At 40.0% G+C, this 13,209-nt stretch overlaps 1 protein-coding gene across 1 annotated transcript; it reads right to left on the bottom strand.

The window, feature by feature from the left end:
- Positions 1 to 10,126: 10,126 nt before the first annotated feature.
- LOC124083686 (MAP/microtubule affinity-regulating kinase 3-like) lies at positions 10,127 to 12,216 on the bottom strand. Its single transcript, XM_046430425.2, has one exon. The coding sequence runs from the start codon at positions 12,134 to 12,136 to the stop codon at positions 10,127 to 10,129; it is 2,010 nt and encodes a 669-aa protein (XP_046286381.1). The 5' UTR covers positions 12,137 to 12,216.
- Between the last annotated feature and the right edge of the window lie 993 nt (positions 12,217 to 13,209).

Genomic DNA, 13,209 nt, shown 5'->3' with positions numbered 1-13,209 from the left:
TGGGTTTTTCAGTTTTGCTATGGGTTGTCTAAGTGTGGTTTCTTCCTTAATTATTGGGCTTGTGATGTTCAAGCCTTTCTGAATCTGAGGACTTACTTGAGACCTTAACAAGTTCTAGGTGAAAGTACTTATTATCTCACATAATACCAGCCTTCTACCCTTACTGTTTTCTTATGAAACCCTTTTAGTTTCACTATCATCCTCTATGCTCTAATCTCATCTTAACTCTCATAGCTTTGTCTCTCATAGCTTCATTCTAATTTTCTCTGCCCTATCTTCCATTTTACTAATTACATCTTTAACTCTGCCATTATTTAATTGCTATGTACTCCTTTGAATTCTAGAAATTCTATTATATCCTTTTAAAAAGCAGGAGTTTTCCATGAACTTTGACAGGCCCTTATTTCCTAAATATACTTTCAACTCTTTTATTCTTTAAACACGGTACCCTCACATTTTATATACTTATCACTTCATCAATTACCTCTAATTTCTGTGAAAATATGATCTTGCAGTTTGTTATTCCTGCTGAATCATGCAAGTGGTTGTTACTTTTATGTGCCACATTTTACCTTTTGGTGAGCATTTAATCTGTTTCCAACTCATCTATGTTCCTATCTCTCTTGGCAGATGATTAATCTCTTTTGCAGATACCCAGCATTGATATTACTCGTCACAGTATGTACATCTTCAGTTTATAGCCTCTAAAATTACTGCATACATTTTGTCTGTCAAAGAGCAGTTGTTTTCCAGAAAACCTCAACCCTTGATATTGTTAGAATTTTACATCTTTGCCAATCTGTGGGTTATAACTATGTAACTATTTTTGCTTGTGTTCCCTTATTTATCGTGAAATAACACATCTTTCAAAATGGTTATAACCATTAATTGATTTTTATACCTTTTGTTTATTTCTCTAAAAATAATGTTTGGTATTAGTTGAGTTGCATATTGTTTTCTACTGAAGTTTCTAGAGAAAACATACTTGGCATTGTTGACTGAAAAGAGATGTGCATGCCTTAGGGAGATAGCAATGTTGCAAACTTTTTACTTTGTGACAAACAGTATTAAGAATTTACAAGCTATGAAACACCATTCCCAATCCTCCCTCCCCTCAAGTCTCTGCTTCTTACAACCATTTTGTTTCTGAAGAAGCACCTGGAAATACGACAGTAGGTGACAGGAAAAATAATTTGCACACACTTGCCTCAAGTACTGTGTGGAAAACAAGACTTTACACATGATAAATAAGATTTCGTTTTTCAAAAAGTCATATGATGCCTTGAGAAAAGAGAAAAAAACTTCAGATGGATTTAGTTTTTAACTGGTCTCTCTTTTTAGAAACTAAAGTTAATATCCTGAATTTCAGGTCTCACGGAACCATTCATCTTGCTAATGCCAAAGAATAAGACGTTAAAGAGCAAATGCCAAAACTTGAGGTATCATTTGTCTACAGTATTACATCAGGCTCTACCAATGAATATTATGATTGCCTCAAAGACTGGAAAAGAACAAGAAATAATCCCAGCGCAACAATTAGCTAGTCCTACAGCAATTAACATAGTCACAAACTAATTAGCTCTAATGTGAACTGTTAAAACTATTTTAAGGCTGATAACTGAGAGATATCTGATTCCTCCAATGCCTGAACACTCAGTGATTCACATAGTTACTTTAAGAAAAAAAATGTGCTTTAACAGAACCTAAGAAATGCAAGTATTATCCCCTACTCTCAAATTATGAAAGGGATGTCTGTTCAAAATAATAAACTGTTATACATCAGATAGGTAAAATCTAATGTCTAGAAAAAAAAAATTCTTAAAGTTTTTAACCCATGTAGGTCCTTAGTCATGGTCATCAAATCCTCTTTCACATGATTAGCTGCAGAAGTTACAAATTTGTTTGGTGAATGTGAACAGTAGTTTAGTAGTGCATACTTGTGTCCAAAAGCTCTGTTGCTAAAGAGGTCATTGAGTAACTGCTGTTGCCAGGCAACAACTGCCCTCCTAACTGCAGCCATCCATTTTGAAAGAACCAATGTGAGACAAAGAAAAAATATGTCAAGAAGGTTTAAAGAACCTGATATTTAGTCATTACACAAAAATAAAACCATTACTTGAAAACCATCTGAATAAAGAGATTAGACTGCATATGCAGATTGGTTTTTGGTTTAAGAAGCATTTTAAAATCTCTGATTTGATCCTCATAACATGAGACAAAGCATGCTATTTTGTTATAATTTTTAATCTACTAATGAGGAAACTGTGACCCAGGCAATTACACACCTATTAAGCTAGAGGCATACAATTCAAACTCAGGTTTTTGATACTTACAAGTTTCTTTCTGTCACTTATTTTTTCAAGCAAATGACTTTAATCCTAGAACACATAAATATATCAGAATAGCATTTCTATTATTGCTAATAATCCAGTTGACATGGAAAGAGTATTTTTTAAAAAGAATCCTAATAAAACTCAACATATTTTGCTTCAAATACAGAAAATAATGAATGGACAATAACCTAAACAGATAAATAAAACTTGTATCCAAAGAGCAGCTTGAATGGTTATCAAAACTACACAACTCACACTAACCTTTTCATAATTTCATTTGAAAATAGTTTAAAATGAAAGCTCATATAATGAAATAAGTAATACTCTTTCATTCATAAGAGACAGTTGAGGTTTGAACATGTTGTCAAAACCAACATACTTTTTAAAATTCCACAAGGCATCACAGAACTCAAAGAATCCATTAAAATAGTAAGATTTATAGCCAATGCCATCTTACATGTGAACTACAGTGTAAGAGCCTTGACAATTAGTAGTCATGTTATATGTGTATTAAAATCAGTTTTTAACTTGTGTGAATAGATAGCAAGCATTATTTTTTGTAATACAACTCTAGATTGAAGAGTATTCATTGACATACATGTTAATCATCTCTATCTTGCCTAAGTAATTTTAATATAATAAGGCACAAGTCCTTCTTTCTCAGTTAATAGTGAAATGCATTTTCTAAATCCTTCCCTTAATCTAGGTCTTTTTGTGTGTTTCCATTGTGAGTTACCGGATAGAAAACAAGCTAATTTTGGCCCACAGGCTCACAAACCACCCAGAGAGCTGGTATGAATGACACTTTATTGTTTCTAGGTTTGGAATATTTGGCCCGCATGGGTTGGTGATGTTGTGAAGTTTGGCCTAAGTCTATTTTTTATTGGGGGATAAAATTTGGCCCAAATCTGCCTCCATGCATTAATGACGGCAACCTAACTTATTATGTAAAAAAACTGCAAAGTAATATAAAACTATATTTTTGTAACTGATAGCTGAGTCTCAAATACAAGTGTGTAAGCACTTGAGCTTTAGACAGTCACAGATTACCAAATAGTTAGTCAACTATGCCCATGTAAGACTACTGAGTGCAGCCAGTCAGCTTGGCTCTGTAGGTTGCTTTCTCTCACTATAGATACAGCGCACCACATGTGATGGTGTGAGGCACTCCGAACCAGCTTCAGTCTGGAAAGCTTTATAGTTCTAGAATCTTTGTCCTTGTTCAAATAATCTGCATTAACTTCAACTCATCTCACATTTCTCTTTAACAGAGAGAAAACATATTCAGACCAGAGAACAAATGCCCTCTGAAAAGAAAATAAACACAAAACCTACTTAATTTTAACCATATTTTAAGTTTGCATGAAAATACACCGAATCAGTTTTACCTCTCCAATAGGAGAGTGGAGTGGACCAGTCCACCCATTCGCATATCAGCCCTATATTCCTTCCAAATCTATCAAGAATATGATTGTATATTAATACATTTATATGTGTGCTTGCTTGGAAAGTAAAACAAATCTCCCCATCTGTTTGTGGCAATGCCTATGATCAAACATGTTAATTAGCACTTCACACCATCTTACTTTTAATGTCCAGAACCTTTGGAATTATATAAAAATACACAAGACTCTCTCTCTCTCTTTTTTTTACTTTCTCTCTATCACCTCAGAATAATAAAATGATTTGGGGGCAGTAACTTCAGTTTACATCTCATCAGGCATGATCTCTAATGGTAGAAATTCTAGAAATATGACCATGCCCAGTGAGAAGGGAAAAAAAAAACAACAGTGACAATCACAAATACAAGACTAAGTATAAACTAATTACAGACAAGGCTGTACTCATTGTGTCCGAATAATCTGCTACCTTGGAGTTGTTTTAACCCTCAAACACTCAGATATTAGATAACTACTAATTTTCAATGACAATTATGTACATTTTCATGACTGTAAAACAGTCATAAATTGTCTACTAAAACTTTTGGGAAAAATTATTATTAGGCTTATACATATTCAAATTTTATTTTACTAAAATTAACAAATATATGTTGTATTTTTCAAAAGAGAATTGAGATTTAACCAAAAGAACTGGCTCAAAAATAATCATTTTGTGGAATTTAACAGAGTTAAAGACTACATTTAATAGAACTTAATTTTTGATTAATCATAATATCATGGTGGAACAGGAAATATGATAAATAATTTTGTAAAAATGTACTTTCTATGAATATGTGCTCCCTAATTTGTAGCTAAATTTGAAGTGTAAACATCTATGTAGAAAACTGAAGGAAATGGAAACATAGAACCCTTTGGGGTAAAAAGTAAATAGAGGAATCTGACCTGTCACAATCTTCCTTATCTGCCAAAATCCTCCTGCACACAGAAAATGACTGACGAACTCCACCCATGATCTGCCTGCTAAACCCTATAAAACTCAGACCCTTCTTATAGTCAGCTTCTATTTTCCTTTTGAAAATATGCCCTTCCACTTATTAATAAAGCATTGCTGATCCATTGAGGTCTGTCTCCTTTTCTTTTTCCTTTGTATTCTCTTACATTTTCTAATACAATGGTAACATGAATTGAGAGACATTTTTAGTAATATGAAGAAATCATAATAGATAATATAATATAAAATCATAATATAAGGCACCACACACTGCATGAAGCAACTTACATTTCAATCTTCATTGTAGCCAGTCTTGAAGATATGCCCCTCTGCTGCTTAAACAGCATTGCTGATCCATTTACATCTGTCTCCCTTTCTTTTTCCTCTTGTATTCTCTTTCATTTGCATTAATTTTCTAAATACGATGGCAATATAACTTTAGAGACATTTTAGTAATAGGAAGAGATCATACTAGACAATATTTATAAGGCAACAGACACAGCATGAGGCAATTTATGTTTCAATCTCAAATCAGAACCATGTCACAGGTATTATTATTTGCCCCATTTTATAGGCTCACAAATGTAAATAACCCAAGGTCATATATACAGGAAACAGAACTATCAGAAGTTAAGCTCACACCAACTCCTGAGTAAGTAATTTCCCAGAAGTCATGTTTCCTGTGGAGTACTCAGATTGTACAGTAAAGTATCATTCTAAAAATTTCTATGTTTTTTGTCAAACTATTTTATAATAATATTTTCCAAAGCTCTTCCAAAAGTTGTCATCTTTCCTAAGCTATTTAATTTATTAGCATTGTAAGATATGTAATTTGATAAATGAACATGATTTGATGCGAATTTATTTAACAAAATTATACTTCCCCCTGCCACAGAACACAATTCACATTTCTATGACAATACTCCAACAATTGAAACACACAACAGGGAACTGCCTAAGAGAGAGAAAAGAAAATCCATTCAATAGAGTTTTAATTATAAAAGCATTTATCTGCACAGGTAACAATCTTACATGTTAGTTCACAGAACATCAAACGGAGAGCATGTGAGGAGAGATGGATTACCTCAGAAATGAAAGAAACTTATGGAGCACTGACCTGTTAGGAATTTGCATGTCTTACATGGGTCTTTCTTTCATTTTCTGGGTCCCATAACCTAAGGCATTCATAGTAAAGGCCAGCTTCAACTCCAAGGCGTGGTGTTCTTTACCTCGGATTTTACAGTCATGATGTAGAAGATGGAAGGTGGAAACGACAATGACTGAAGCAGCAACTGGATTAGGGTTCTTGAAAAGTTCTATGAGAGAGGCAATGGCTGTCTTGGGCACATTAAATGGAGAGTGTATCAGGAGAGATGGATTACCTCTGAACTGAAAGCCATTAATGCAGAACTATAGTGTTAGGAATTTGCAGGTCTCAAAAGAATCTTTCTTTCTTTCTTACTTTTTCAGGGTTCCATGACTTTACAGCATTCATAATGAAGTCCACCTTCAACTTCCAGGCGTGGTGTTCTTTTCCTCAGATTTTGTAGTCATGATGTAGAAGATAGAAGATGGAAATGACAATGCCTGTGTGAAGCAGCAACTGAATAAGGGTTCCTGAAATGTTCTCTGACAGAGGCAATTGCTGTCTTGGGCACATTAAATGGAGAGCCTGTTAAGAGAGATTTAATACCTCAGAAATGAAAGCCACTTATGCAGCACTATCCTGTAAGGAATTTGCATGTCTCAAGTGGGTCTTTCTTTTTTTTTCGGTGTCCCATGACTTTAGGGCATTCATAGTAAAGGCCAGATTCCACTCCCAGGCATGGTGTTCTATTCCTCAGATTTTACAGTCATGACGTAGAAGATGAAAGATGGAAAGAACAATGCCTGTGTGAAGCAGCAACTGCATTAGGGTTCTTGAAATGTTCTGTGACAGAGGCAATGGCTGTGTTGGGCACATTAAAGGGAGAGCAAGTTAGGAGAGATGGAATACCTCTGAAGTGAAAGCCATTGATGGAGCACTGAACTGTTAGAAAATTACATGTCTCAAGCAGGTCTTTCTTTCTTTTGTTTTCCGGGTCGCATAAATTTAGGGCATTCATAGTAAAGGCCAGCTTCAACTCCAAGGTGTGGTGTTCTTTTCCTGAGATTTTACAGTCAAGATGTATAGATGGAAGGCGGAAATGACAATGACTTCTGAAGCACCATCTGGATTAGGGTTCTTGAAATGTTCTGTGACAGAGGCAATGGCTCTCTTGAGCACATTAAATGGAGAGTGTATCAGGAGAGATGGATTACCTCTGAACTGAAAGCCACTTATGGAGCACTGATCTGTTAGGAATTTGCATGTCTCAAGTGGGTCTTTCTTTCTTTTTCAGTGTTCCATGATTTTAGGGCATTCATAGTATGGGAAGCTTCCACTTCCAGTGGAGGTATTCTATTCCTCAGATTTTACTTTCATAATGTACAAGTTGGAAGGTGGAAACAACAATGCCTGGCTGAGGCAGTAAATGGATTAGGGTTCTTGAAAGGTTCTGTGACAGAGGCAATGGCTCTCTTGGGCACATTCAATGGAGAGCTGTTAAGAGAGAGGGATGACTTCTGAACTGACACCCAGTAATGGAGCACTCAACTGTGAAGTATTTGGGGGTCTCAACTGCGTGTTTCTTTCTATTTCGGGGTTTCATGAATTTAGGCAGTTTCCACTCCTAGTCGTGGTGTTCTTTTTTTCAGATTTTACTGTCAGGATGTGGAAGATAGAAGATGGAAACAACAATGCTAGTATGAAACAGCAACTGGATTAGGGTTCTTGAAATGATCTGTGACAGAGGCAATGGCTGTCTTGGAAACATTGAATGGAGAGCCTGTTAGGAGAGATGGATTACCTCTGAAATGAAAGTCTTTAATGCATCACTGTAGTATTAGGAATTTGCAGGTCTTAAATGGCTCTTTCTTTCTTACTTTTCTGGTGTCCCATGATTTTAGGGCATTCATAGTAAAGTGCAGCTTCCACTCCCAGTCATGGTGTTCTTTCCCTCAGATTTTATTGTCATGATGTAGAAGATGAAACATGGAAACAACAATGACTGTGTGGAGCAGCAACTGGATTAGGGTTCTGAAATGTTCTGTGACAGTCAATGGTTGTCTTGGGAACATTAAATGAAGAGCATGTTAGTAGAGATGTATGACCTCAGAAGTGACAGCCAATGAAGGTGCACTGAACTGTTAGGAATTGGCAGGTCTCCAATGGGTCTTTCTTTCTTCTGGGGGATCCATGACTTCAGGGCATTCAGAGTATAGGCCAGTATGCACTCCCAGGTTGGGAGTTTTTTTTCCTCAAATTTTACTGTCATGCTGTAGAAGATGGAAGATGGAAATGATAATGACTGTTTAAGTAGCAGCTGGGTTAGTGTTCTTGAAATCTTCTGTGACAGAAGCAATGGCTATCTTGGGAACATGAAATGGAGAGCATGTTAGAAGAGACATATAACCTCTAAACTGAAAGGCATTGATGGAGCACTGAACTGTTAGGAATTTTCAGGTCTCAAATGGGTCGTTCTTTCTTTTTCAGGGTTCCATGACTTTTAGGTAAAGGCCAGCTTCCACTCCCAGGCGTGGTGTTCTTTTCCTCAGATTTTCAGGTCATGATGTAGAAGATGGAAGGTGGAAATGACAATGACTGTCTGAAGCAGCATCTGGATTAGGGTTCTTGAAATGTTCTGTGACAGAGGCAATGGCTCTCTTGAGCACATTAAATGAAGAGTGTATCAGGAGAGATGGATTACCTCTGAACTGAAAGCCACATATGGAGCACTGATCTGTTAGGAATTTGCATGTCTCAACTGTGTCTTTCTTTTTCAGTGTCCCATGACTTTAGAGCCTTCATATTATGGAAAGCTTCCACTTCCAGTGGAGGTGTTCTTTTCCTCAGATTTTACAGTCATAATGTAGAAGATGAAAGATGGAACAACAATGCCTGTCTGAAGCAGCAACTGGATTAGGGTTCTTGAAAGGTTCTGTGACAGAGGCAATGGCTGCCTTGGTCACATTCAATGGAGAGCTGTTAAGAGAGAGGGATTATCTCTGAACTGAAACCCAGTAATGGAGCACTCAACTGTTAAGTATTTGCATGTCTCAAGTGCATCTTTCTATTTCGGGGGTTCCATGAATTTAGGTCTGACTGTCTGAAGAAGCAACTGCATTAGAGTTCTTTACAGGTCTGTGACAGAGGCAATGGCTGTCTTGGGATCATCCAATGGAGAGCATGTAAAGAGAGACGGAGTACCTCTGAAATGAAAGCCATTGATGGAGCACTGTACTGTTAGGAATTGGCATGTCTCAAATGCCGCTTTCTCTCTTTTTTTCTTTTTCTTTTTCCGTGTCCCATGACTTTAGGGCATTCATAGTAAAGGCCAGCTTCCACTCCCAGGTGTGTTGTTCTTCACCTCAGATTTTCAGGTCATGAAGTAGAAGATGGAAGATGGAAATGACAATGCCTCTCTGAAGCATCCGATTAGTGTTTTTGAAATGTTCTGTGACAAAGCCAAAGGCTGTCTTGGGAACTCTCAGTGGGAAAGCGCCCCTTGAGACTTCCCAGTTGCTATGGGAATGATCTGTTCAAACAGAGGTTCTGTGACACTCATGGAGTTCTTCATTTCTTGACCATGAGTTTTGGATGCCAGGTGTGGGAGTTAGAAGTTTATCAAAGCAAGCTGGTCATCATAATCGGGTTGCCCCTATTTATGACCCTGGTTTGGCTTGCTTTGCACAAACTTTCTCCCAAAACCCCTTTCATTGATCACACTGAGAAGGCTTGTGGTCATTGCACTCCACAGTGTAATAGCCTGTTTGGGTCCCATCTGCTGCCACCTGCAGGGTGGTTGATTGAGGAAACCAGATGAGGGGCCATGGGGGATGAGAAAAGTCAGAAATCCAAGGGGTGAAAAAGCTGGAACTTGGTGTCCATTACACTCTGGTAGAGTGCAATGGTCAGGAGCCAGCTCAACATGATTGTTATATAAGTTTTATCCTTAAAAGGTTTTTTTGTGTGTGTGAGAAAATTTGGGCAAAGCCATCAAAACCAAGGTCATATGTAGACCAGTCCAATTATGAGTAGCAGCTTGTGCCCATAACGTTCCACCGCTGAGCCCTGCCACCTGAAACACAAGTTCAAGGACTGAATAGCTCCCTGGGTGGTACAGGTGGAACAGGTCTTCACCCAAGTAACTGGGCAGTCTTGACCAGCGCCTTGCATCAAGAATTACCACGAGGGGCATCACCTCCTGGGACAATTAAAGAAAACCCTAATTTAGTCACTGCTCCCAACAATTGCCTAAATGTTATTCTATATGTCCATCAGTGTTGAGGAAAACACTTCAAGTTGCTGCTGAATTTACAACCTAATGACTGGGTTCCAGTTTGAGCTCACTGGCAATTTTGGAAGCAATATTTTTGAATGCCTTGGATTTTTCTGATATGGGCTTGAAGCGGACCCCGTTTAAAGACAGTCTGGGAAGTTTACATACCTCCATCTCCCACTGCACCACTTTCTCGGTGTACCCATCTCCATAGATGCAAAGGAGCAGAAAGGGCGTCTTGTGCATATATTGGCAGTTGTTGGCATCTAGCACCTTGCGGATTTCCCTCATGATGTCACTAGGATCCATGGCACTAGTGATTTTCATGCCCCAGGTGAAGTGCAGGGAGCGAGGTTTTGCTTGTTGGTTCTCCTTTCTCTGCTCAGCAGAGACATGTTGACTTGAACCCTTATATCTCAGGGTCTTCTCAGACTCAGTTGGAGGCCTTCTTGTGAATTTAGATGTTAACTTAGTAAAAACACCAGTGGTGCCTCTTCTTTGAGTCTGGGGCAATGCTTCAGCTGGATGGAAGCAGCTGGGTGAGGCAAGAGGACCTTCGTGTGTTGCAGTTTGGGATTCCCGGGGCTGGCGGTGGAACATTCTACAAAGGACACTGGCTCTGGGGAAGCAGATGCAGCCCCGGGTGGAGGTACTTGCGACACTGTGGGTTGAAGTCACTGGAGGGCTCTGAGCAGGGAAGTTGCTGTTGTTCTGACCATTCCGGCTCACTGAACGTGTGTCTGCTTTGGTTGTTTTGCGGCAAATGTACTTACTCCACAGTGTCCTCCCTCCAGATGGTGTGCTGCTCTTGTAGGCAGCAGGCATTTTCTTGAATTCAGGAGTCTCCAGCTCCTTGGGACTGGTGGTGATCCCAGGTAGGGGCCTGGCTGGAGAAATTCCCTTTCCTCCCACAGCACTGCCGCCAGATTTCTGGGAGGCCATTTGATGTTGTCTGAGGTGACTCTGGGCAGTGCTGGTCGGATATGGCCCAGTTCCAGCATGGTCCAGGGACTGTGTCTGCTTCTGAGTGGAAACGCTTCGCTGCACTTTGCGGTGAGGAGGCCAGCTGGTGCTCTTTCTGAGGACCCTGCTTGGCAGCAGCTTAGCCAACGAGATGTTTCTGTGGGAGATGGCCACCTCTGGACCAAAAAGAGGTTGGAGGACATCAAGGCCTCTGTTGATCCACCTGTCTCCCATAATTTCGGCCAGGGTGCTGCGCTTAGTTGGATTGAGCACCAGCAAGCGTTTCAGCAGATTTTCACATTCTGTTGACATGTACAGAGGGATTCGGTATCTACCTTGTAGCACTCTGTCTCTAATTTCTCTCACATTGTCCCCAACAAAAGGAAGCGACCCGGTGACTAGGGTGTACAGAACCACGCCAAGACTCCACACATCCACTTCGGGACCATCATACTCTATGCGCTGGAAGAGCTCTGGAGCTGCGTAGGGCGGACTGCCGCAAAACGTGTCGAGTTTACACCCAAGTGTAAACTCGTTGCTGAGTCCAAAATCGGCTACCTTGATCTTCATCTGTGAGTCTAATAACAGATTGTCCGCCTTCAGGTCTCGGTGGGCGACCTGCTTTTGGTGACAATATTGGACTGCAGACACGACCTGCCGGAATATAGATCTTGCCTCCTCTTCCTGCAGCCTTCCTTTGTTGGCCAGATAGTCCAAAACTCCCCCTCCACTGGCGTACTCCAGGACCAAACAGAGTGCTTTTTCGCAGTCCAGAGCTTCATAGAGCTTCAGGATGTGTGGGTGGTCTAACATCTTGAGGATTCTCACCTCTCTGTACATCTTTTGGAGGACTTGTGGCTTCAGATGTCTCTTATCGATGATCTTGATTGCCACTTCTTTACCTGTGATGACATGACGGGCCAGCATGACTTTGGCGAAGGTCCCCTTGCCAAGGGTTTTCACTACTGTATAATCTCCAATGCGAGGTGGTTTACCTGCAGAGGAAGCTGTGGATTTTGGGCGCTGTGCTCCAGAGCGCCCGGTCTGGGAGGTGTCTTCTGCCCATCTAGATCCATGCGAGGGGTGCATGGTTTGACCCAAGTTGATGATCGATGGGTCTGGATGTCCCTGGAAAGTTTAGGATAGGTTAGGGCTAGGCAAGGACAGGGGTTGGGGGAAAACAAGGAGAGAGTTGGAGATGGGTTGGGGAAAAAACAGCCACAACTGCCTTTTACCAACAAATATCGTGCCCAGTTCAAAAACTCGCTCTGGGAACATCAAAGGCCAAAAGGCAAATGAGGAGTGGTTCTAGGTCCACTCATTTCTAGGATTCTCATTCTATTATCTCCTAGGCAATCAATGCAGTCATAAAGGTACTGACTGCATAAAGAGTGGTCATATGCACCCTAAGTGGACCAAGGGCCCAGGCACTTACTCTGTCTAAGGAACTTGACAGTTTGGGGGTCAAGACCTGATGAAAAAGAGAACTATTTTTTTTTTCCAGAAATATTCAGCTGGACATAAACACACTTGACAATTCAATTTGAATAGTGAAGTTGATTGGTGGAAGCACTGGGGTTGTAAGAGTGGTCCACTTTACCTTTTGAATATAACCCTGGCTGCTTATTTTAAAAGGGAAATGTTTTTCTTTTCCCCTTCTCCCTGTCTCCCTCCCTAACCTGGGGGCAGGGAACAAGATTACCTTGAGTTATCTGTTCTCCACAGGAAGGAGAAGTCACCAGAAGAACTAGGAAGTGATGAGCTCCCAGATCAACTAGTTAATCATAACACACGCTCAGGATGCACCTGGGAACCCCTGGTCAGGGCACACCTGGAGTGGAGCCTTTGAATAGTCTCCTTAAAAACCCTCTGTTTTCCCTGATGGGCAGAATCAAATCTTCTGGCACAGGAGTCCCCTGTGTTTCCCCTTTGCTGGCAAAGCAATAAACCTCCTTTTACCTTGATCTCAAAACCTTCTCCTCATTATTGCATGGCCATCAGGGACAAGGCCCAAGGTTTTTGGTAACAGGTCAGGGACCCAGGCTCTATGTATTGCTCATTTGCTTTTTTTCCCCTAGTGTCTTTCAATAGCCTTCAAACCTCCTTTATTCAATCATTGTAGGGGCCACAATATGCAAATACTAGTTTCACCCCTCTTCTTT

The sequence above is a fragment of the Marmota monax genome, unplaced genomic scaffold (assembly GCF_021218885.2).
Source record: "Marmota monax isolate L192 unplaced genomic scaffold, Marmota_monax_Labrador192_F-V1.1 WCK01_AAM20220418_F8-fsc00227, whole genome shotgun sequence".
Classification (NCBI taxonomy): Eukaryota; Metazoa; Chordata; class Mammalia; order Rodentia; family Sciuridae; genus Marmota; species Marmota monax.
The sequence above is the reverse complement of the archived record's forward strand: the minus strand, read 5'-3'. Positions and strand labels throughout refer to the sequence as shown.

Excerpts from the sequence above, each read along its gene's own strand:
- LOC124083686 (XM_046430425.2), bottom strand. The coding sequence starts at position 12,136 with ATGCACCCCTCGCATGGATCTAGATGGGCAGAAGACACCTCCCAGACC.